We start from the raw sequence: 26,221 nt of genomic DNA, 5'->3' as shown, positions 1-26,221 counted from the left end.
AGTCTCTTTGCCTGTGTTCACACGCGCCCTACTGCGGCCCCCTTACCTGTTGCTGGCGTTTGGCGGGGAAAGAGGTTGTGGGGAAGCGCTGGGCAGAAGGGCGTGGAACTCGTGTGAGTGGGAAGACCCGTGAGCGTCGGGACGGTGAATAGCGGGGCTTCGACGGCCCAGCCGCCTCCTTGAGACATGATATAATTTGCTAGTGTAAATTCCACACTTCGTCCGAAAGGAGACGGAGGTCCTTCTGAGGAGCCCGTATCAAGTGTGGTTTGTGTGTAGCCCCGTAGAAATTGACCCCCACCCCCACCCCTTGGCAGTCTTTCCCTTCCGACACTTTTATTTCCCCCAGTCTGGGCTCGATCTGATAAGCTGAGAGAAAAGCGATTGGGGAGCGGGATGCTGGCAGATATGCTAGTGCTTCTTTCGCAATCTCCCCACTCTTCTTTCTATATGCATGGGCGTAGACGTGGGGGGGGGGGCGCAGCTGCCCACGAAATAATAAAAATCAATACAAATATGAGCTTCTGCCCCCTCCAACAAAAATCCCGGCTACGCCCATGCATGGTTTCAGCAGTTTTTAATATGCCAAGACGATTCCACCGCTACCATCACACATAACAGTAAATTTAAGTGTCCCTGCCAGACACATCGCAGAATTGTAGAACTTGAAGGGAGTCGGTACCCCCAAATTCATCTAATCCGACCCCTGCAAAACAGGAATAGGCATTTGCTAGTTCTGTGGGATTCAAGACATCTTTCCAGAAAATGGTGTTTCTGGATATTGCCTTTTACCCAAAATTCATGGTCAGGCTGCAATATTTTGTAGCTGGGAAAATGTGATTCTCCCCCACCCCTTCAGCTAGAAACATTGGTATTGTAAGGATCTTTCATCTGCTGAATAACCCCTGCACAAAGGACAAACCATATAACCATGAGTGAAGCCAGGATTTATTTTTGGCACGGCAGGCTTTATGTTAGGGGGGCAGGGAACTGAGTTAACTGACCAATTGTGTTGCAGGTAAGTATTTTTATTTACTTGATTTGAGGGGGTAGCTCACACACCCCTGGTTACGCCCTTGCATAATCCTCGTGCCCATTACACATTTTGAACTTTCAAAAAGTTTTCAAATTCATTTGACCCTTAAACATAAAAGTGGTTGAAGTTCCATCTTGCTACCAGCAGTGCTGTGTCACTTCCTGGGCCTTTTCTACTTGTCAAGCACTGGTATTTGTACAGATCATTTTAATTTAGAAGTAATGAACAGCGGTAAATTTATTTATTGCCCATATCAATAGGACGTCTTTCTCACATCTATTATATGGGGATTGTCCCTGGATCAGGATGAACACAAATATAGCACTATACTTGTTTATAAAAGGTCTTAGAATTCCATATTCTAGAGGCATTTCTGGATAAAAAGCATTCCAATTTAATGAAAGGTTTTCAGATTTTGAAAACACCATAACGAATCTTTGCATTCATCAGATTTGCCAGTACTGAAATGAGCTTACTTGACTCAATTCTGTGTATCTTCTCACATGTACAGTAGCGTTGGGAACTCTTAGGTTCTGGGATCAGCATTTTCTAGTATTTTGTGAGGTGGGGGATCAGGAAGAAGAGGAAGCCCCAGGACTTTTTATTAAAGTAGTTTTTTGTAATAAAAATATAATCTTGTAGTATTGTCACTCTGTGATCACCAGCTTAATTGTGATCAGCCAGAAGTGAGTCCCTTTAAAAGGAACTCAATTGCAAGTTAGTTAATAGGACCTTAATTCCAAATTAGGGTTCTAAAGTCAGATGTAGCTTGACTGAAAAGCTTTGAATAAAATGTTGCCCCTATGAAACACACACACACACATGTTCTTATAAGAATCCTGGATGACAGGTGCCATCTGAGCAGAAGTCCTTATCTCAAACAGAAACAAAGCTTATTCTGAAATAGTACTTATCGCTACTATGTTTCCCCCCTTCAAAACTAATGGTTTTATTCATATGCAATTTTATACAGATTTATGTTCTGCTTCTATATAAACAGAGCTAGGATGTTAGTATAATAGTCTATAGAAAATTTGGGAAGACATCTATTACCATTTATCTTTATTAGGAATATGGCTAATAATGTCTCTGAAAATGAGAAGAAAATCTCACTGAAATTAGTATCATAGTAACTAGAAAAAATGTTGGAGAAGGAGTATACAATAATTTTATCACTCTGATATATACTTTATAACCTTTTGTTTTATTTTAAGGCCCTGTGTGACAAAAAAAAAGAATACATGGATATTGAATTCTTGGAGTAAAAAACTGACTTTCCTGCAAGATTATGGTTCGACTAACATTGGAGCTAATTGGTAAAAGCCTCAATCAGAAGAATCGCAGAGATGAGTCCTTGGCCCATTACTTAAGGAAAACGACTCATCTTAAGTTATCAAATAAAAATATAGATATAATTGTAAGGATACTGATTATTTGCAAATACGACTTCTTTTTTATTTGTTTTCTGTTGTTAATAGCAATTCAAAGCATTTTTATCCTGCTCTTCAGCGAGAGGTGCTTACATAAGTTCTATAAAAATACTCTTTCCGTTACCGGTAGCAAATGAGTCAGGAGGGAATTTGTTAAATTATATTTTATACCATTACAATAATCATCTTGAAATTACAGCCTAAAATACAATAACACTTCGTTAATTTAAAGCACCTTTCATTTGCACTGAAAGTTTTAAATCAGAAATATAGTTTGTTTTAAATATATTTGAGTATAGTGGAAGTAAATGTATTGTTTTCAAAAATTTGCTTGAAATTTGGGAAGACCATACCATCCCTATATTCTGGAATGATAAACAATTCTAGTGTAATTGTGAGTAGGAAAATATGAGCCGAGATCCAAAGAACTAGTTCAGGCACTCCTAAGGGTTTGGCTATGTGCAGTTACAACTTTCCATTTTCTCCTTTGAACAGCATACCCCCATGCCCAATAATAAAGTGCTTCTGAAAGTTTCTTCCATTTCAAAAGTAACTTGCTATGTAACATAGGGTGGAGGACAAATTCAGTGGCCCCTTAGATATTTAGAACAGTGTGCTATTCTTTAGTTCCTAGCCTTCATATGTTAAGATAGTATCCATTCATTCTATATTTACAACTATACCAATGATAGTAAGATCAAAATGTTGAAGGAAGTATTTAAAAAGTCCATGCAGTAGGAAAAGGATGTATCTGGGAAAATTAGAATGCTGAAGAATTTTACTTATGAGTGAACTACAGAGTAACACGCTTTCTTCATTCTTTCTCTTAGGATGACCTGTCTTTGTGTAAAAACCTTAATGTCCTTTATTTGTATGATAACCAAATTAGACAAATACATAATTTGGATTTTGCTACAAACCTAAGACACCTATACCTGCAGAACAATTGTATTACACGAATTGAAAATCTAGCATCATTAATAAAACTTGAAAAATTGTAAGTTTAAAATTATTATCATCAGATTAATTGATGTGTAAATTGATATAAGAAATATAGCTACTGTATATACTTGCTGAATATATCCTATATTTTATTTCAAATATGATAATTTTGTTCACATATTCCATTAATCCAAGGACACATTAGCTCAAAGTTTGGTTAGTCATTTCATTGGATGAGTTAAGCATATGTTTGACTCTCTCCCACTGAAATCAGTTTGATTTTACAGGTTTTTTCTTTGCCTGGATTATGCTTCAGATTAGCAACTGATCATATCTGAAACATTTCTTTACATTTTATTATTAGTATTTCTATAATAAAGTAATGAATTATACAGGACAATGTTCCATCCTGCCTCTATACATTGCTTTCAAATATTTTCATTTTGTTTGGGTTGTTTCCAGGTAATTCTAAATAGATTTGCATACTCAGATTTCTCTTCAGAGTTTATAAATCTTTCGCCTTTTACAAAATAGATTTGCTTGTAGAAAACTCTGTGATGGTTCCAGGGAGGCCTATGGAAATTGGGATTTTAGTTTAATACACTTTATTTGCCATAAAATACACTTTTTTACTTTTGGAAATGTTTGTGTTATTTAAAACAAATTGGGAGAACTAAAAGCCTCTTATATACTGTTAAGGTATCTGGGCGGCAATTACATCACTGTAGTAGAAGGCTTAGAAACTTTAGAAGAACTAAGAGAATTACACGTTGAAAGCCAGCAGCTTCCCCTAGGAGAAAAGGTTTTGTTTGACCCAAGAAGTCTTCATTCGCTAGCGGTAAGAATACAGAGTTTCAGTGACATCTGGTGAAATATATTGATTGCAAAAAAATACAATAATTATTTTTAAATCTAATATCTGTTTGCCAAAGAGCTGCATTCCCATAGGATATGAATGCAAAAGGGTTAATTTTTTTAATTATTACTACTATTTGTGCATCAAAAATATGTGTAAAACAAAGGGTGTCCAATAGTAGTGAGTTGTAATTCTTTTTGTTTTGCAGTAAGTTCTGTAATCATTTATGTTGCATTCATTTCTCATCATTTGATAGAATATGTTTGTCATTCCCATTGCCAATAACATTTAGTTGACATTGAGCATTTGCTCGGTTATGTATGTTTAATTTAGAAGCAAAACCCTATTATAATTTTTGTAATCGTATGAAACAAACCAAGGTTGCAAGAAATGTGTAGATTGTTGGCTATAGAATCCTTTTTTAAAATTTCCATTTAAAACTGACCAAGCACAGCTTAATGAACTATGCATTATAAGCATTATATGTATTATATATATCCAATAGGTTCAGCAAAACCTGATCCTCTTGTATTTCTTCTCACTGCTCATTTGTCATTTGACAACTTCAAAACTGAAGCTACAAAAAAGTACAGCTCTATATTTGTATTTTGTTTGTATTTCCTCATCATAGTTTTTTCTTGGTAAATTTACTGCCATTTGTATTATGAAAGAGCATTAAAAGTACAGTACCCATCAGTTTCAGACTGATTATACTGATTAATTCCTCCAGGTCCGAGAGCTTTTTTAATCGTCCTGTGAAAATCAAGTTAAGCAAAATCTCACTTCAAATTTTCTGCACATCTGATAAGATCTGACTTAGTGGGTAAGATCAGGTTTTCACAAGGCACAGCTGCAGAACAATGAGAAAGGCTCTCAGTCCCAGGGGAATTAACCAGTACACAATACGATCAAAAGGTCAAGCAAAAGTGTGGATGAGCCCATAGCATTCGTTATGAGGTGCTGATCAAACATACAGTTGTGTGGTACAGTGCTATGCATGTTTTAGTGAGAAGTTAGTCTCACTAAGTGTAATCAGGTTTTTTCTCTAGTAACCACATATTGACTTTTGACTTTTATTTTTATTTTTAAATGTTAATTACAGAAGTCTTTAACAGTTTTGAATATCAGCAATAATAATATTGATGAAGTGAGTGATTTAGCAATTCTGGAAAATATCTCCCACCTTATAGCTGTTGACAACCAAATTCACCAAGTGAAGGTAATAAAAAGGAAATAAGATTGATAAGCATATATGGGAAATAAAGGCAGTTAATATTTAATAATCTTTCAGTGGTTTGAATTATTTGTTTTTATGGGATAATTTAAAGTTAATATGCATGAATATATTTTTCTTTTTCTGTGGCCTAAGGAGATGAGGTCCCATTTCACTATGTGGCTTTTACAACACTGTTTATCACACTTATTTTTATCTGTTTATTTATTTATTTCATATAATTTATATACTGCTTGATTGTAGGAAGAAAACCTCAAAGTGGTTTACAAAAAAGATAAAACAATAACTTTATCAATAAAAAAATTGCAACCATAATTTAAAACATACAGAAAGTTATAACGGAAGACACTAAAAAAATTTATCAAAGAGGATTAAACAGATCATGGCGGGCAAGGTAATCAATGCTTATTAGTCATGATGACTATATATTACATCCAGGATCAGAGGAAGAGTGTATCTGAGTATCACTTGCTGGGAAACAGTAGGAGAGGACTATTGCTCTCATTCACAACTTTTGGGCTTCCTATAGGCAACTCTTTAACACCATAACCTTAACCTAGAAGGCTCTACTTAAGCTTTTTAAAAATTAAAATATTAATCCATGTGGTTACTAGGTACAGGTTTCTGTAAGAAGTGAGCATCCCACCAGCTACATCCTAGGGTGCAGATGATATGCTCTATCCTGTGCTTTATATGAACCACCAAACAGACAATTAGCACTGTCAGCTCTGTGATCCTAATCACAGATACACATGCCAAGGTTTCTTATTCTATGCAACCAAGTGGCATGTATGCAAAAAAAATTGATCTCTTGTCTCCATGTCGTACAAGAGTATAGAACCCCCTTTATGCACATAACTATGGATTGTGGCCCATAACTATGGATTGTGGCCTATAGGTTCAGATTATGACTCACTTTTAAATAACTAAAGTAGTACAATTCCTATTTATTTCAGAAGTCCTTACGCTGGTTCAGTGTTCTGGGAATATAGTTGTAAGTCTTTAATTTATTCAACCTTTTGCCATTATTGATTATGACAACAAGATATCAAAAAGATGAATTCCTTCACTTCACAATTCAGTCAGGAACAAGAGAAAAAATATAGATTTTCTGAAAGAGATAATGGCAGACTGTCAGAATGATGACAAATTGCCATCTACAGATGCAGTTAGGGCAGTTGAGCTAGACACAGCCGATAAAAATTGGAGTACACTGGTCAAATACAGGTTCTTAAATAGCCATCATTAATTGGGAAGAAGGCTGCTGCTAGTACTACGGATGTCATCTGAGGCTTTCACCTCCCACAGTTTGCCTAGAATATAATTTGCTCTTTAGTATTTTGTAGCAGACCTCTAAGTGATAGCATGACATGATCATTTATCAAACAGAGACTGCCCCAAAAAAGTGTCTAGTCCCTTTAGTACAGCTTATTGAAAGGCTGTAAAGTGAAAACACTTTATTAGAGACAGGAAGGCAATGAACAACTAGAGCGTATCCAAAGGGTAATCATATTTCAACATGGGATTAGTACCTTCTTAGATAAACATACAATGGCGTGAGCAGGTTCTGGATCATTTATCAAGTGAGTAGTAGTCAACAAAAATCTGGAAAATTCTGTGGGTACATTCATCAAAGTTTAGCTATTTACTTTGCAAGGTTCCAAGAAATACATACTATTTTACATTTTCAAAACAAGCTTTAGTTGAACTCATTTTTCAAGTGCATTCTAGTTTTTCAAGAATATGAAGATGATTTCAATGGATCTTACAATGTAAATTTTGACAGTTGTGGAGACAACAAAGGCAGAGTTTAGGTTGATAAGAGATTAATGTGAGCCAATGTAATTGCATGTACTTGGACTTTGTTTCAGTTTGGGAAATAAAATGCCAAATTGTCCAGATACACAAAACATTAGATATGCGAAACATTGTATTTCATATGAAAATACATCCTGATACATTTTTATACGTGAGAAATAATATGTGCCTTTTTATTTACTAATCAGAGCAGAATATAACTATGAATGAAAACAGTTCCTTGAGGTTAATGTTACAGAAGCAGAATGTTTCTGTAAATAGCTCATTTTGGGAAAGCTTAAAAAAAAAAACCCTCCGTGTTCTGCATGACTCCTCTGGCAAACTTGAAATTTAACAGTCCAAGGATTCTGGATTTTCCCAAATATGAAATACTGGAGAGTAAAAAGAAACTCTTGCTCTCCTGCTCCTTGCATCTGGTTTGTGCGGATAACTGATAGACACTAGAAAATATTGCTGAATAGCTAAAGAGGTTCTGTTGTACATTGAAAAGTAACATTTCCAACCATTTAACCCAGCTAGGACATGACATGAAGCTTCTGCATGTATGTCTGAAACTGGATAGAGAACCATACATGTAGACAGGACCTGCGCATGTAGTTCCCCTCACTGATCCAAGATCTGATTCTGTGCAGGGGGAACCCTTTCAAAAACTTAGCATTTTGCCACTCATCTATCTGGGAGCAGGGAGGGCACAACACACCTTTTGTCATAGAGCTCTTTGTGTGCATCCCTGCGTATTGAGCCGCAAGTGTTTAGTGATAATCATTGTAAACGAACTGTAGGAATCCAAATACAGTAATAATAGATAAGAACTTGGAACAGTGGAAGAGGGTTGGCAGAAGGTAAATTTTCTTCTCTACTCCTCACTGACAGTCCTCTAAGAAGCCTCTGCTGAGGGTCAAATACTATCCAGAATAAGGGGAGCACTGTGGCATTGGGAGGGGGGGTGAAAAGGGAGTTGCTGAAAATGAGATGGAGGCACCTTCTTTAAGCAGGATCTCTACACAGAGAATGTGCTCTGCTTGAATTTCAGTGGTTCTCCCCACAGCCTACCTCATTCAGGAGGGTCCCCTGACTCTCAGAAGAAGCTTGTGAAGCTGCCGGTGGAGGGAGAGCTGGTGGGAAGGAAAGCTGCCTTTTTGACATATTTATAACTCTCCCTTCGTCTGTAGAGATATTAGGGCGGCCTACAAAAAAATGTGAGTTAAAATTAGCCATGGCAAAACAGTATAGTGAGCAAAACTCTAAAAAAAGTTAAGAACAAATAGAACAAACTAAACAGTCATCAACTTCCGCTGGCACTTCTCAGGATCTAAGTCACTGTAAAGATAGTGGTATGTTACAAAATTTTCAATAAGAGCATCAAGAAAAAGAGAATTGTTAATACAGTATTTACACAGATGGAAGTGAAAATATTTCTCAACTGGTGGAAAAAGGAAATTACTTTCAATTCAGTTGCCAAGTGCTATTAATTCTGGTTGCTGACAACAGTATCCAGAAGAGCAATAAGATGGTACTTGAGCAGTGCATTTCCACAGTCCCATATCTGCCAAATCTTATAAGTCATACAAGCCATGTTAGCCTGTTTATATATTGTAGTAATATAAAAGAAAAACTAGGTCAAATTGCCCTTAATAAATAAAAAAAGAAACCCATACTAGATAAAGGTCATGTAAAAACACAAAACTTTCCTTCTCCTAGCTCAGGCCAAGAAAATAACATGTGGAGGAAATTTATTAATTTTATTCTAAATAATTACAACAATCATGAAGGAATTGTCTACCTGTGGCTTCCTCTCCATGAACAAACAACTCCGAATTCATTGGCAAGTGAAAGGTTTTTGTATATTGTACAAAACTATAAAAACAACAACAACGAGTAGTAATATTCCAATGCAATCTACCAAGGTTTCATATATATTCAGTCAGCTATATTGTGGCCGGAATCCAGAGATACACCTCCACATATGGGGAGTCTATTTTCTTCATGTAGGCCTAATGCAACTTGCATGAGGAAAATCAAGCCATATACAGTATGCCGATTTTTTTTGCATGTAAGTCCCTATAATTGAGCACATGTATTGTGCAACATCTTATATGTATGTGTGTGTATGAAGACCTGTACAAGTGGTAGCTTTAAAAGATTAGACAGATTCATGAAGAAACAGGCTATTGATGACTACTAGCCATGACGACTATGCTCAGCTTCCACAGTTGGAGGCAGCAATGCTTCTCAATACAAGTTGCTGGAAACCACAGGAGTGGAAGAGTGCTCTCTTTTTTTGCCCAAATCCTGCTGGTTTCCCACAGGCCTCTGGTGGGTCACTGTGAGAACAGGATGCTGGATGAGATGGGCCACTGGTCTAATGCAGCAGGCTCTTCTTATGTGTTTCTGGTGTTCTGGATTTTGGCCTATATTTTACATTTTACGTTTACAGTAGAAAGTGAAGATCAAAGGGTTGAAATCATGTTTAAGGAATAATTTTTAGAAGGTTGCTTTTTGGCTTTATGTGTAAAGCATTGTGTTTCTGAATTTAACATAACATATGCCATCATGTTATTACTTTATAAAGGTAGCTGTGTAAATAACATTTATTTAGAAAGTTTACATTTAATTGAATAAATAGAATTATGAATCCGCTTAGTTACAGCATTGAGCTAAGTTAGCAAAAGTATTGATTTTCTTTTCTTTGGTATTTGCAGGACTTGGAGTTTGTGCTGGGTATATGGACCAACCTGCGCAAATTAGAGCTGAATGGAAATCCTGTTTGCCAGAAACCAAAATATAAGGACAGAGTTATACTGCAATCAAAATCCCTTGGTAAAATAATATACTTTCAGAGAGCACTTTTCTTTTACCAGAAATTAATCCATGCATTAAACACTTACCTGTGAAGAAGTCCCACGATGTACTCATTGGGGCTTGCTTCTGAGTAGACATGTCTAGGATTGTGTTGCATACCATACAACAAATTTCCTGTGAATATGTATGCTAAGTGGGTATAGGATTGTAGCCTTAGACATATTTAGGCCAACAGATGTTACTAGGTCACAAAAAATTACTAGTTTGCCTATCCCATATACCTTTTAGTTGTTAGCAACCTTCAAAATATATTTTTAGTAGAAATAACCTGCTTAGACACCTGAGGCAATTCTTACTCTCCACAGGGGTCCAGGGAGAGGCCTATAACAAGCCACCACCCAATCCTATGTACCGTATTTTCCGGCGTATAAGACGACCCCCAACTTTTCCAGTTAAAATACAGAGTTTCAGATATACTCGACCCCAGATTCTCCACCCGGCGTATAAAACGACCCCCGACTTTTGAGAAGATTTTCCTGGATTAAAAAGTAGTCATACGCCAGAATATACAGTACATTTACTCAGAATCAAGTCCCACTGAATTAACTGGGCCTTCTTCTTAATAAATGTACAGAGGATTGCATTTTTATCATCAGTTTTAATTTATTTTATCATGTGTTTATCCCACCATTTGTCTGAAGTGTGGCAGCTTCCACCCATGATCCTCATAACTATTCATGGCTGAGCAGGGATTTCCATCTGGATATCCCCATTTTAGGTCTGGCACTTCACCAGATTAATTCTCACATTCACTGACCTATGTGTAATATGACATAATGGTTTCTCCTGCTCTTTTTGTTTTGTATAATAGTGCAAACTAAAAAGGGAGAAAAGTTCTAAAAATCCTACCAGAACTGACCCCACCCCCCAAATTTTATCTCCAACTTCAGCTGCTGCTGTACAACTGTAACAGCTATGTTTCTATACTGTCAGCTGAACAGAGGCATGTAGCATTGCTCTCTCGTCTTCAAAATTATCTTAAAGTCATATATTATTTATTACAGTGTTGCAATTACAATCAAGATTTACTATAACAAAAAGAAATTAATTCACCGCAGAAAGGTCCTTAAAAAAATAAATGCAGCAATAATATAAAATCTTGTTGAAATAAAACTCTTCCAAAAGTAAACAGTAATGATTCCAGGCAGACCTCCCATGGCTGTTCTAAATCTTGGGTGCCACAGACAAAGAGGCCCTGTCTGAAATACCCAACTGAGAAATGTCTCCTGTATTTCCTATGAAGCATGAAGCCTTCAAGCTCACATGGAGGAATGCACACAGTCACCTGCCAGAATCAGGTTGTGCTGATAGAACTACTACAGAAGCCCTTAGTATGCAACCCAGGATGCTGACACAGCCCCCCCCCCTCCCCTATGCAACCTTTCCTAGATTCTGCCAAAGAACTGGTAGAGCACTGGTGGTGGTTGTACTACCCACAGCAGGGCTTACATCACTGAAGCATGGAGATGAGATTTTCTCTTGTGCTAGGAATGTTGTACCTATACCATAGCAGGTGGAGATTAGGGAAACAAACTGGTGTTTCAGGTCTGGCATAACCATTGATGGTGAAAGAACAGTTCATACTAAGGCAAAAGTTTCTCCATGATATTGACTTCCTAAGAATACTAGAGCCACATCTAGGAAAGGATTGGGTAAGCCAGAGTTAATCAGCATTTTCTTGATACATGTTTACAAATATTACCCCTTCAGAGTCCCTTGATGGAAAAGAAATAAAAGAAATGGAAAGACAATTCCTGATGAATTGGAAAGCATCCAGAGATGCCAGGAAGAAAAACAGGACAGAAAGTATGATGAATGAACATGCACCATATTTACATTTTGGTACACAAACTTTGTCTTCATGATCATTTACAGAATTAAGAAAATAGGCTGTATAATTATAACATTATAAAATGTTATAATGCTTTTAAGATTACTCCTGGGAGTGTTTAGCCTTTTGGTGAATGCTGTGGGGGATTTTTTCAACTGGCATGGCCAACACTTCTTCTGATGCAGTTCTCAAAAGGATTGCTCCTAGAAGCTCTATTCAACAGGGTAAAACCCAGATGGCTCCCTGGAATACTGAGGAACCTAAATTCAAGGAGCAAGAAGAGTGATGGCTAGATGAATCTGACCAAACACGGTTACAAGCAAATCTTTGTGTCTACTGTGTGGCAGTGGTTATGGACTTACTTCTCTGCCACTATTACATCTTAAAGTAGCCATCCAGCAGAGCTTTCCTTTGTGGTAAAGGGTTTTCCCAGATGAAGGAGGTTGTCCCATTAGTGGCCTGCTATGACAAATTTGCCAGGCACTTCAGGGGTAAAGTTACTCAGATCCATTCTAAATTGGATATCAAGTTTGGTTGTCATATAGAGCCTTCCAGAGGACTGACTGGTCCGCTATTACGAATCAGTTTCAATTACTGCAATACAAGCACATGGACAAGCTGCTCTAATGTATGTAGCCAACCATGTGCCTTCTTGACCATTACTCTTGCTGGCTGGCAAGAGCAAGCTGATAGGCAGCTTCAAGCATGCTCTGATGAAAGCAACTAGACCCATTTCATTCTGACTTCATGCCAGATTTAGTGACTGAAACTGCTTTGGTTGCCCTGGTCAGTGACATTTGTCAAGAGAATAACTGGGAGAGTGTGGTCCTATTGATTCTCTTTGGTTACTCAGTGACTATTGGCAATGGTATACTGCACCTCCTGAGTTGGAAGCACTGCACTGCAGTGGTTTCACTCCTAACTCCAAGGACAGTTCCAGAGAACAGCATTGGATGACTTCTGCTTGACCTGTAGGGGTTGTCCTGTTGAGTTTGTAGGCTTAAATCTTGTTGCAGATGCTATTTAATATCTATATAAAGCCACTGGGAACAGCCATCAGGGGATTTGGAGCAACTTGTCATCAGTATGTTGATGACACCCAACTCTGTCTCTCTGTTCCATCAGTACCAGAAGAGGCAATGCAGGCCCTGAACCAGTGTCTGTCTGAAGGCAGTAATGGGCTGGATGTGGATCAGTAAATTGAAGATGAATCCAGGCAAGCCACAGATACTGTGGGTGGGTAGTTCTCTTGCCCGGGAGTTGGCAGAATGTGTACTTGATGGGGTTGCACTTGAAGGACAAGGTGCATAGTTTGGGGGTGCTTTTGGAACAATCTTTGTCATTTACGACTAAGAGAGCTTATGCCCATCTTGGCTGGTATGCCAACTACAGCTATTTCTGGATAGGGACATTTCAGTCATGGTTGTTATTGTAACCTCCAAATTGGATTTTAATGCACTCAATCTAGGACTGTCCTTGAAGGTGTTCCAGAAATTTTAACTAGCGCAGAATGCTAGTAGGGGTAGCACACTGTGAGCATATTACCCCTATTTTAAAAGAGCTGCATCAGTTGTCAGTTGTTTTCTGGGTCCAGTTGAAGTTGCTTACTTTGACATGTAAAGCCCTAAGTGGCCTGGAACACAAATTTATGCAAGAATGCCTTTTGCTGTACTGACATGCCCATGCTGTCTTCTTTGTAACCTCTAAATGGGATGAAATACATAGTGTGAGGACCTGCAGAAGGGCCTCTTCATTGGTGGCTCCTTGTGTGGAATTCACTCCCCAGCGGTCTTATTCCTATATAATTTTGGGCCGTTAGTTCAGATACACTTTTTTTGGAAAGCATTTGGAAGATGAGAGACCTGACTGGAAAAATAGCTTACCGGTAGTTTGCTGCTGCTAGTATTAGTAAATTGTTGTGTTGCTGTGTTATATATTTGAGGCTTTTGTTATTTTATGCTGTTTTTACATTGTCTGATTTTGTTGCCCTGTGGCTTGTAGGAAGTGCAGTAGATAAATATTCTAACGAAATAAATAAAGTATATTCACCCTTTTTGATAATCCAGTAAAATGATTGATGAATGGTTTATTTATCTTCTGTAGCAAATCTTCAAAATATTTTATAGGAACAGTTTTGAATTACATTTACCCAGTATTTTAAAAGTTTATGTACTTTTATTGTGTACAGTTCAGCAGTAATAGTATTGCTGCCTGTAGAGTCACTGTGTAAAAGTAGTTTTTAAAAATAATAATAATCATGATTTACCTATTTATGTCACTTTCCACATTCTTAGTTTGTATAATGAGTAACAGAGCAAAGGCTTCTCTTTCACCATCATTTTTCTGCTGCTTCCAATTTTTAACTGAAAATTCTGCTTGGATAATGTTCTCAGGCACTTTGACATAAAACATGCACATCAGTAATGTTTGTAGTTTATTTTTAAAAAATGCTATACTTACATACAGGTGAAACTCGAAAAATTTGAATATTGTGGAAAAGTCCATTTATGTAAGCAATTGTTTTCATTAGCTACTGGAGTTTAATATACGAGATAGATTCATGACATGCAAAGCGAGATATGTCAAGCCTTTATTTGTTATAATTGTGATGATTATGGCGTACAACTGATGAAAACCCCAAAGTTGAAATTGTTAATTTGGGGTTCTCATCAGCTGTTCGCCATAATCATCACGATCATAACAAAGAAATGCTTGACATATCTTGCTTTGCATGTCATTTGTCTGTCTCATATATTAGTTTCACCTTTTAAGTTGAATTACTGAAAGAAATGAATCTTCCCACGATATTCTAATTTTTCAAGTTTCACCTGTATATTATCCATGGTTCTGTTAAATTATATTTCCACTTTATCTAGTTATTATATATTTTGCAGGTGTAACCATGTCTTCATTGTTTGGGTTAATATTTCAGAAAAAAATGTTTTTGAATAATTAATGCATGCCTGTATTTGTACCCTGCAGATAATGATGACAAAACACACCCCCATTTTCCTATTTACTATTTCCCACTGACTAAAGAAAAACCAAATGTTGCAATTTTGTCTGAGATGCATAGATCTCCTTATAGTAAAGAATCCCATCGAACCGTCCATGAAGACAGAGTTACTGAGAAAATCAGGTATGTTTCTTGTAGCACACCTTTGGAGTCCATCAGTGTATGAAACTTCTGCATAACTGAAAGTTATGCATAAATGAGGAGCTGGAAGTGCACTGTTTAGAGAGATGGGTTCACAGAGGTTAATCCACTAAAATTTATATTGACAAGAGAATGCATACTAATAAAGAGAGGGAGGTTCAGCTTCTTGTGTACAGCTGTAGCACAGGACTATTTTGTTGATATTTGAACAATTTTTGTTTTTGAAGTTCTTCCTTTTTTCATTTCATATTTTTTTAGCCAAATTCTGATTTAGGCTGATCACATTTTATAACTGATAGGGCCAAACTAGATATGTGTAACATTATTGTGATGGTCCTTTTTAAATAGGAATGTCATTTTTGGTAGTGTGTTGTGTGTGTGCGGGGCGGTTGGGATTTCCAATCCATATTTGGAAGTTACTGGGGGCAAAAGCCCCTTATAGGGTGATTGGAGTGAAGAAACAGCACACATACAGCCTGCTACCACTTCTCCAATACTGGTTACTGTGAAAGCCTGGAAGGGAGGAGAGCTCAATTGATCCTTCTGCCAATCCACTCCTGTGTCCAGTTGCATCTGCCCTTACATTTGAAACTATGTCAGTATGTTGGGAAATAAAATAAAATTTTATACAAATTGTGAAATTATTTCCTAAATTTTATTACTGTTCTTTAAATGTTTCTGGTATCTGCATTGCAGAGTAAGCTGTATAAGAGTTAACCAGTGTTTTAGAGCAGATAATTCAGGCTTTATTTTCAGTACTTCCAGCCCCACAATCTACTCCTTCCCTTGCTTGTTGATACTTTGCTAGACTATACATGACTGATAAGAGTGGTACAGAATCACCACAATCCAATAATTCTGATAGCCCACACTGATAACTTGCAGATCTACATGGCAAACTGAATCAGTGCTGACTGTATATGCAGATTCTATTGCATGTCTATATTTTTTTCTCAACACAGCTAGTAGCAATGAGGGTGATTTAAAACAAGGAATGGAGTATGAGGTTAATCTTTCCAGAACCACTTCCTGGACTTAATATAGGCTTCTTGCACATGTATTTTTTAAAGTAAGGAGATCCTTGGCCTTAAAGCTGCTTGGGTTTTACGCATCATATATAGGATGTGATCCAAAGATATCTGAGTGTACCAGTAAACTGTGAAACTATCATTGAACTCAAGGATTCTCCCTTTGTCCTTCGCTACTGAAAGTGCAAATCGGCTCTTGCAGTGAGAGGAAACTGGATGCTGGACAAAGCCTAGTCCTCACTTTCCCCCAGAAACTATCAAAGTTGACTGCACGATTTCCTGTTCGGCAATATGTGCACACTGCAGAAGACCACATAAGCATGGTTGAATTCTGAATGTGCCTTCCCTTGCCTGGCAGTAGCATTCTGTGCTCCTGTTAGGAGAAATCTCCCAGTGGAAACCTGTCTCCATAGCAGACCGCCCTAGTTGGGCTTTGCAGTTAGACAGAGAACAGACTCCTTTATCAGAATGATCTGGAAAACATTTGGATTGCCAGAATTAAGATAAATGGGATTTTTAAAATGTAAAATACAGAGTATACATCTGTGCAAAGAACACAAAAGAAATACAAATATCAGGCATTGGGTAACTGAAATTCAGATAATAAGTGTTCTGCATTTTCATTTGCATAGCACATATCTTTCTAGTCCTAACAAGAGTGCCTCGGTCCTGTATACCTGAAGGAGCGTCTCCACCCCCATCATTCAGGCCGGACACTCAGATCCAGCGCTGAGGGCCTTCTGTCGGTTCCCTCACTGCGAGAAGCAAAACTACAGGGAACCAGGCAGAGGGCCTTCTTGGTAGTGGCGCCCGCCCTGTGGAACGCCCTCCCATTAGAAGTCAAGGGAATAAACAACTACCTGACATTCAGAAAATACCTGAAGGCAGCCCTGTTAAGGGAAGTTTTTAAACTGTGATATTTTAAATGTATTTTAATGTTTGGTGGAAGCTGCCCAGAGTACAAATAAATTATTATTATTATTATTATTATTATTACGCAGTCATCAAGAATATATTTCCATGCCCACAGTCTGGGAGTAAGTGTCATTGAACTTGAGGCTTTGTGTTATTGAGTAGACATGCCACAAGATTGTGCTGTACCCTCAAATGCATATTTTTTACTTATCTCAGAAACCAATGATAATACTGCAGTCATTGTATGTTCTAGAAGTATTACAGTTTGCATTGTGTAGGGATTTTTTAGATTTAACATTTAGGCTGCAATCCTGTGCCTACTTACTATGTATTAATCTCCATTGAACAAAATGGTATTTAATTCTGAGTAAACATACATAGGATTGTACCATTGAACATATCCAGGGGTCAGCAAACTTTTTCAGCAGGGTGCCGGTCCACTGTCCCTCAGATCTTGTGGGGGGGGCGGACTATATTTTTTTGGGGGGGATTGAACAAATTCCTATGCCCTACAAATAACCTAGGGATGCATTTTAAATAAAAGGACACATTCTCCTCATGTAAAAACACCAGGCAGGCCCTACAAATAACCCAGACAGGGCCGTCTCGTCATAGGGCCTGGGTGGCGCGGTGCACCAGGGCGCCAGGTCCCCCAGGGGCACCCCCGCGAGCCCGTCGGCATACCGGGCGCCCCGTCCCCACCCCGCTCGCCCACCTCCTTCCCGCGCTGGCCGCCCCTCGGGGGATGAGGGGCGTGGCGCTGGAGCGGCACGGGGCTTTGCGCGCCCTTCCCAGCGCTCCAGCTGGGGCTCCGGAGGGCGGGCAGCTTGCAGCGCCACGCCCCTCATCCCCTGCTTGCCAACCCCCCCTCCCGAGGGGCGGCCAGCGCGGGAGGGAGGTGGGCGGAGAGGCGGCCCACCGGGGGTGCCGATGGATCGTCGCGCCAGGGCGGCCGATCCCTTTAAGACGGTGCTGAACCTAGAGATGCATTTTAAATAAAAAGGACACATTCTACTCATGTAAAAGCACCAGGCAGGCCCCACAAATAACCCAGAGATGCATTTTAAATAAAAGGACACATTCTACTCATGTAAAAACATGCTGATTCCCAGACTGTCCGCAGGCCGGATTTAGAAGGCGATTGGGCTGCATCTTAGCCCCAGGCCTTGGTTTGCCTACCTATGATATATATTGTACTGGGGACTATGATGTTTATTTAACATCTACGAAAAGCCGTTAGGAGCGAACCTCAGGATATTTTGAATGTGGTGTCAACAATATGCTGATGATATCCAGCTCTATTTCTTTGTTACAGTTGAATCAGATGTGGCTGTACAGGTTCTGAACCTGTGTCTGGATGTAATAATGAGAGCAAGTAATTTGAAATTGAATCCTGACAGGATGGAGATGGGTGGGTGGTTCCAGCAGTTGGGTGATGTGACTGTTCTGGATGGGGTTGCTCTCCCTTCTAAAGAAGGAAGCACACACTTTGGGGGTGTAGCTTGATTCATTTCTGCCTCTGGAATCCCAAGTGGCTACGATGGCTAGGACTAGGAGTACCATATATCAGCATTGCTGTCCCTATTCCTGGACCCAAATAACCTGGCCACTGTGACCATGCATTGGTAATGTCAAGAATAGACTACTGTAATGATGTGCTCTTATGTGGAGCTTTCCTTAAGCTTGGTCTGTAAGCTGCAGAATGCTGCTACTATATGTGTATATTGCACTATTTCTAAGGGAGCTGCACTGGCTGTCAATAAGCTACCAGGCCAGGTTCTAGGTTTTGGTTTTTGCCTATAAGGCCTAGACGACTAGATGACTTGGGGCTAGAAAACCTACAGGAGCATCTTTCTCCTTACTGCTCTGTTCATGCATTTTATTCTGCTGAGGAGGCCCTCTTAGTTATACCACAGTATCAGTGAGCAAAAACTAAGCAAAGAGCCTTCTCTGCAGCAGCCCTTTTTATGGAACCACCTCCCCTCTGACAAGCGCCAACACTGATGATATTTTGGTGCTTGTTAAAAACACAACTGTACTCAGGCTTTTCCCTCACATTTAATGCGGAGGAGTCAGATACTGATTCCCTTCGGGTTACCAGCTACAATCATATTCATTTCATTATGATCTTGCTGTTTGAACAGTTTCATTGTGATTTGTGTTTTATACTTGTGCACACCAGCTCAAGGCAGATTGTAATAGGTAGTAGCTAAAATGTTTTTATAAATAAATTATATCCATTTATAGTGCACTTCTATACATATCTGTTTAGAAGAATGTGGGTATAGGATTGCAGCCTTAATGTACTGCCAGAAATAAATGTGTGTGGAACATGGTCTGGTCTAGTTACATATTGAACACTTATACAGAATTTAACAGAAGCTTAAGCATAGAATATAAACACATCTATGGAGGCAAATGACACTCAACTGTTATTGTATCCAGAATTATTTTTATCTTTAAAATAATTGCTTTATCATTTTTTGTTCATGTAGCCATTCATCCCTGAAGAATCCTCAAAATGTACAGAAAAACCTGTCTGAACCTCACCTCCTAAGACAAATGCCTCTTTAAGAAGATACTGGAAAAGCAACATCTTTTTGTGTTATCAAGAGAACAAATGAGTGCATCAAACCAGCTATGAAGAAAAATTGAATGTAGTGGGGAAAGTTTTATATTTTAATCAGAAAACACTAAGGCATGTTTTAAGTTTTTCATTGCTGGCACAGTAATTTTTCATAATACAAAAGCAGTATTTTGTATAACAGATCCAATATATGTAACTTCATAAATAAAAACTTTAAAGTAAAGTACACAGGTGTCTTAATGAGAAAAGGTTTTAATACTGATTACAGTCTTCATCCCATTTAAATCATTGGTAAAACTCCCATTTTAACTGGATAGATCCTACATACTGTTAGCAAATTCATGATCTCAAATGTGTTATTTGATTACAATCCTTATATAACCAAAGCAACACTCACAAAAGACTTATCAGCAGGCATGGGGAAATCCCAAGGTTTGCAGAAAAAGCTTAAAGCAGAATAAAAACTTACAGTAGGAGTAAAAAGACCCTATCAAAACAGGCCAATGAGGACTCAATATGCTCAGTTGGGTTGGACCGGTGACTGTTGAGGATGGAAAATGGCAGAAAGATAGATGGGAGTATTTTGACAAAGGGCGTAGAGCTATCCCGACTACCAAAAGGAATCAACACTGCAACATTTGTTTATAATTATAATAATAATAATAATAATAATTATTATTATTTATACCCCACCCATCTGGGTTTGTTTGAAGTCCCCACACGTATGCACTATTTGCTGGCCCTTTTTGTATGTTGGTAAATGCTTTTAAAATATCACACTTTCATAGAAGCCTGTGTACAACATAAAACTAATAATATAATGACATCAATAAATACCACAATTCAAAGGCCTATCTGAAAAATAGTTTTCAAAAGATGTCTAAAAGAAGACAAAGATGACTCGTGCTGGGCTGCTAAAGGCAGGGCCTGCCGCATTAAATTCTCAGTCCCTGGCAAAGGCTGACCAAACCATGGGTCTCGACCAACAAAACTGCCCCATCAGAAGAGCATCAGAATATGCTCTACTAAGGTAGAGCATAAGAAATTAGTATTGGCCCCACATAGTTTAGGGCTTTGGCTTAACAAAAGAACCTGAAACCCGACATGGTAGCAAATTGGCAACCAGTGCAGTTTTCTCAGCAAAGGAGCAATATATTGCTAGTAACCTGTTCCTGTAAGCAGTCTGGCCTCTGCATTCTGCACTAGTTGCAATTTCTGGTCCAGATAACACAATAACCAACAAAGTTTGCTACAGTGATTCTTGAGGTTAGCCATGCATGGTCTACTGTGGTCAGGCTGTCTTGGTCCAAGGATGGTTGCAGCTGGTGTACCCGCCAATGCTAGTAAAATCCACACAGGTCACTTGGGCCTCTCAGGACAAAGATGAATCAACAAGTGCCCCTAGCTTGCAAACCCGCTCCTTCAAAGGGAGTGAACCCCATCTAGAACAAGCTGGGCATAATTGAGAAATTGAGTTGGGTATCATCTGCCTACGAATGGCACCGTGCTCCAGAACTCCTAGTGACTACCCTCAATGGCTTCATACAGCATTGGGGAGAGCACTCCTATTGCATAAACTGGGTTGAGAGGCACTCTCCCAGCTCTCTCTGGACATGATCCTGCAGCTAAGAATGAGGCCACCAATACACATCTCCAGAAGTCCATGGACCTACACCATTAGAGTGATTGTTCTGACAACAATTCCAAAGTCTTGCCATTTCATGCAACACTCAAGAACCAAATTAGTAGCACCGTGTGTACACAGTACAAGCTCTCCTGCTAGCTGTGGTCCCTTGAGCTCTCTTTTTAATCAGTATTCTGCACCCATAATTTTGACTTGATTTAATGTGCAAAATAAGTGATCTTGTGTCATCATAGGTTGATTAACAACTGAGGGCCAAACTGGGTGAGATGCTGGAGGCCTTTGCTGGAGGAAGACAGACTTAATTCTTGCCCTCTAGGCTGTTATTCTGGAGGGGAATGCCTCCCTGGTTTTTTTCATCCAAATGGCAAAAGAACAGGACACTATTGTTGTGGAAACAGCTGGGGGCATGACTTGATTAGATAAATGGCCTGCAAGGAAATATTTAAGCATCCTTAGCCCTTCATGGCTGTATTTTTTTTAATATGTGCAAAAATAAATGAACATTTATTCTAACTGCAGATTATTGCTTTTCTCTGGTTGGGGTGGATCTGGCATTTTTACAAGTGCAGAATTCAATCCTCCTCATGTACCTTGAATACTACACAAAATGTGCCTATCAGTGAGAAGATGCCACAAATCTTTTGATGCAGTCTCTTCAGAATTGTAGCTCTGTGAGGGGACATGGGGGGTCTCCTAACAATGCTCAGCACAGGATTCCTTCAGGGAAGCCATGGTTTTCTAAAGTGGTATGAGACTGTTTTAAATGTATAGTGCAGATGGGTCCTAAATTTGAACCTGGGCCCATGCCCCCAAACTTTTGCACAAAATGGAAACACTTCCATCCCACTGAATAATCACAGAGAAAGCTGTAAATTGGGAATTAGGGTATCAGTTTTCCAGGACAGGCTACAACCCCATAATTTCATGTATAAAAATGATATTTGCACATCTTGATTCCACTTCTACCCAATGTGTGGCAATGGCAGACCTAAGCAGTTGGAGATGCTTTAAAGCAAGGAGGAGGATCAATGGAGCAGCTTACCTAGCTGAAAAGGGGGCTTGGTTCTTTCAGGAGTGGGAGAAGGCCGCTGTCTGGGGCAGGGTCTTTAATCAACTTCTGGATCTCTCGGAAACAGGGGTGTGCAGCATCTCTGACCAGTTGCAGAATGAGCCCTTCACTGGTGGTGAGGAAGGCACCACTCTGGCGTAATCTGGACAAAGCCACAATCCTGTCCAGCTGACTGCGGGAAGAGCAGGCATCCACCACTACGTGAACATCCAGGCCTTGTTCCATGATGTCCAATGCTGTGCTCATGATGCAGGCCTGTGTCTCGATCCCACACAAAAGCACAGATTTCAGGTCGGGCACAGCTGCCATCTCCTTCTCCACCTCCGGGGTAACCATGCTGAAGCAGGTCTTAGCATATTTCGGCAAGTCTTCAGCACCCAACTCTGGCACCGTAGGGCCCAGTCCTTTGGGGTATTGTTCGGTCACCACCGTCCGGATTTTGAGAGCCTTGGCAACCTTTAGCATCCGAGCTGCCACAGATACAATCTGAGGGAAGTAGCTGATATTCGGCCGAAATTTCTCTTGCATGTCACACAGGAAGAGGATGCTGGTTTTGGGGACCACTTTTCCGAGTCGTATCACAGACATTTTCAAGCTGGAATTTCAGCTATAAGGGTTGGAAAGCGATGTGGCAGCTCACAGCTCAGGCTGTTCACACAATCCTGTACAAGGGGTGAGAGATACAGACCCTCCTCAGTCTCCAGCCACCATTTCACACGAACGCAGAAAAATGGCGGCTGCGAACATGAGTAAAGCCCATCCCATGTTCCTCATTCATTAGGTCCCTTTTCCCAGGCACCCACCTTCATGGCTGCCTTTAAAATGAAAGACGGGGGGTGTGGGGATCAGGGGACTGTTTATGCATCTCTCCTATATTGTCTAATTTGGCCCTCATTTAAATTAATCTGCTTGGAATTTAAGCTGATTTACATCACAGTCCTCAACACACTTATTTGGAAACATGTTCCAGTGATTTCAGAGGAACTTAATGCCAAGTAAATGTGTTTAGGAGAGGGTGCCAGTTGGCTTAAATTATTGTACTTCAGTTTAACTGGGATTATAAATGAATAAAAGCCAAAATTCCCAAAGGAAGCATTGTTCATCCTGAAAGAATTTTAGCTGCAGACCCAAATACTTCATCTGAGTAATCCCATGGAAATCAGTGGGACTACTCTAGAAGCAAACAGCATAAATTCTTGCTGCTTTTCTGTTTTGCAGTATCCTGCATCTTATACCATCTGTCCTTTAAATTAACTTTTCCCTAGACTCCACTTCCTAATTACAATTAATACCAAATATTTTAATTTTCATGGCTACATAAAGGGCAACAAATAAATCAGGCTTTATTTTTCTGACTTGCTGGGTCAAAGATTTGATTTATTGTGTCTATGTTATCACACAATCAAAATTTCATTCTCAGTGTTTGTTTGGGAAAATTCTACACCCTGCCTATTTATTTTGAATGTCTCTTCTCATTAATGTTGCTGAACTGTAATTTCCAGAATTCAAATATTACTTTTTATTGTTCAGAGTCCCATAAATATATGGTTGTGTGTGTGTTTTATATATATATACACATACATAAAACACTACCAACTAAGTCCCATTGAATTCAGTTCGCCTTACCGGTACTTCAAGGAGATATGCAGTCTGAATGTGTTTAGGGATAGATTTCAAATCCAGTCAAACACTGCTGTCCTGGATTTTTGCGTTCCCATTTTTCCAGCACAATTTCCAGAGAAGAATTTGGTGAGGATTTTTAGATTTTTTTTCCTCCAAGGGAGAACAACTAACTTGGAGTTGGGGGTATTTCCAAAATGATGCAAGGATTAAATGGTGCAGTATCACAGTTAAAATTATTGGAAAGAACAAAGCAATGAGTTGTCCTTTCTTCCCAGGCAGAATATTTTGGGCTTCAGCAGTACAGAGTGGTGGTGGTTGTTTTTAAATTTCCTGTTAGTTTTGATTGAGACATTGTCACCATTGTGCAATTGCTAAATTGTGTGTGTGTGGATGGGGGAGGGTGTCAAAATAATTTTTAAAAATTATATGCTTAGAGTGAAGTAATGGTGCATACACAGAATTCTATCTCTTGTGTTCTGAAATCTGGATTTCTCATATGGAGTTAAGCCAGGTGGAAGCAACCAGTTATCAAAATCTGGGCAATAATGGGACCATCTCTAAATATGTTTATGTATTCAAATTCCTATAGTTGTAAAAACTAATATTGGTCATCTCAGTGTCCACCCCACTAACGGTACACTAATGTGCACTTTTATAATATTATTGGATATCAAGAGGGTTTCAGAAATCTACTCTAGGCATGACTAGGGACTTGGGCAGACTTTTGCTCCCTTCTTTCATTGTAAAGTAAGACCATATGCTGTATTACAAATAGATTTTAATTTTTAAATGTGATTTGCCCCAGTGTACTTCTGTGGGGATGCCAAAGGCACATAGAATTAGTACTGTCATTACTAGAACATGTCCTACAGTCTTCCTATTCTGTGGTATTGCCCTCCACACACACTTGCCCCAAACATATGGAAAATCTGTTATACAACATTCTCCCTAATAAGGGCTATAGTTGAATGTACGGAAAACCCAACAGATTCTCCTATTTTTGTATTCCTACCTGCAAAAAAATTCTCAAATGGGTACTGGTGTAGGGATTGGTGTTTTGGGAGAAATGGTATTAATTGAAAAGATCCAGTTTTGCCCCTTCTCCCCCTGCAAGGGGATTTTACCCCACCTCCTCACACCCATACTCCACACAATCCCCAAATCTGCCCTGGAGGGTTTCGGGCATGCCCAGAACAGATTTAGGGGGCATGCTTGGGGAGGAAAGGCGAGGACATTCCATTGTGCAAGGAGAAATCCTTAGCACTACACTGAATACAACCCAAAGTCAAAAGCTGTTTAAAGCACTAGTGATGTTTGGTAGATACCATATAGCAAATTACTACCTACACACAAACATGCACATGGGACAGCTATTTAGCTGTACCATGAGGGTAAGATTTTGGGTAAGAATTCCAGGGCCCCAGTCTTCCCAGATTTTGAAGGAAGAGGAGGCCCCTGAAAGATCATTAAGTTTTGAAGCCTAAAAATGACCAAATTCCACCACTGCAGCTAACTACAAATTATAAAACTATAAAATTAAAATTACCTTCATGCTTTTCCCTACACGGCAACTTAAAAGAGTTGCTATCTTATTTATCTAGGCTTAAAATATCATTGTTTATTAATTGTGGGAAAGGTTATTGGAAAATATGAAGAGCCGTGACTTTCTACTCTTTGGCAAAGGTCAACACTGGCAAATTCTGAAAAAGAATAATGAGAGTAAAAGAAAAGAAAAAAGGAACTTATGAAAAGATTGTTTAACCTCCGAGCCCAACGTTTAAATTACTCCCCTCCAGCAAAACGGTTACTTTATCCTAACCCAAACAATTTTCATAAAGAACAATTTCAACGTTTGTACCTAGAGAATATAGGCATTGCTTTCAATCGTGCAAACGCCTCCCAGGCTTCTAATGGAAAGATGATTAATTCACAGAGCTTGCAACTATTTCCTTGAGGAGAGTGAGATAAGGTACCGGCTAATGGTTTGTTGAGAGCGTCCGTTCGCATCTTGTGGTCCGTGGCTTGGAAACTTGGCTCAGGGCCAGCTTTGGGTTTTATTCTGAAACAATCCTTTGGATTTCATATCAAAGCAGCTTGTCCCCAGCCCTAATTTAACGCTAGGAGTTAGAGGGAAAGGTGAGAGCAGAGTAAATCAAAATCTCCAAAGAATTTAATCGCCAGCTAATTT

General features: G+C 39.1%; 2 protein-coding genes and 1 long non-coding RNA gene across 5 annotated transcripts; 1 reads left to right on the top strand and 2 right to left on the bottom strand.

Moving 5' to 3' along the window:
- Positions 1-2,250: 2,250 nt before the first annotated feature.
- Positions 2,251-19,922, top strand: PPP1R42 (protein phosphatase 1 regulatory subunit 42). 2 transcript variants are annotated; one of them, XM_033155340.1, is made up of 8 exons: positions 2,251-2,453; positions 3,297-3,463; positions 4,108-4,246; positions 5,367-5,483; positions 10,019-10,136; positions 11,889-12,020; positions 14,992-15,148; positions 19,605-19,922. In XM_033155340.1, exons 1-8 carry the CDS (start codon positions 2,325-2,327, stop codon positions 19,681-19,683), a joined length of 1,038 nt encoding a protein of 345 aa, XP_033011231.1. In that variant the 5' UTR covers positions 2,251-2,324; the 3' UTR covers positions 19,684-19,922. The 2 variants fall into 2 exon arrangements, with proteins under 2 accessions (XP_033011231.1, XP_033011232.1); XM_033155341.1 differs by lacking the exons at positions 14,992-15,148; positions 19,605-19,922 and adding an exon at positions 13,135-13,256.
- LOC117050045 lies at positions 6,461-15,316 on the bottom strand. Of its 2 annotated transcripts, none has more exons than XR_004427052.1 (3): positions 15,169-15,316; positions 9,965-10,079; positions 6,461-6,609 (listed from the first exon to the last, which is right to left on the bottom strand). It is a non-coding gene; the product is annotated as an uncharacterized LOC117050045 (long non-coding RNA). The 2 variants fall into 2 exon arrangements; XR_004427051.1 differs by lacking the exon at positions 6,461-6,609 and adding an exon at positions 6,941-7,113 and having other exon boundaries at positions 15,169-15,315.
- A 2,292-nt stretch (positions 19,923-22,214) lies between the features above and the next one.
- LOC117050042 (isochorismatase domain-containing protein 2-like) lies at positions 22,215-23,052 on the bottom strand. The gene has a single exon (XM_033155338.1). It carries the CDS (start codon positions 22,996-22,998, stop codon positions 22,384-22,386), a length of 615 nt encoding a protein of 204 aa, XP_033011229.1. The 5' UTR covers positions 22,999-23,052; the 3' UTR covers positions 22,215-22,383.
- Between the last annotated feature and the right edge of the window lie 3,169 nt (positions 23,053-26,221).

The sequence above is a fragment of the Lacerta agilis genome, chromosome 7 (genome assembly GCF_009819535.1).
Source record: "Lacerta agilis isolate rLacAgi1 chromosome 7, rLacAgi1.pri, whole genome shotgun sequence".
NCBI classification, from domain to species: Eukaryota; Metazoa; Chordata; class Lepidosauria; order Squamata; family Lacertidae; genus Lacerta; species Lacerta agilis.
Note: the sequence above shows the minus strand (reverse complement) of the source record. Positions and strands in the feature narration are given on the sequence as shown.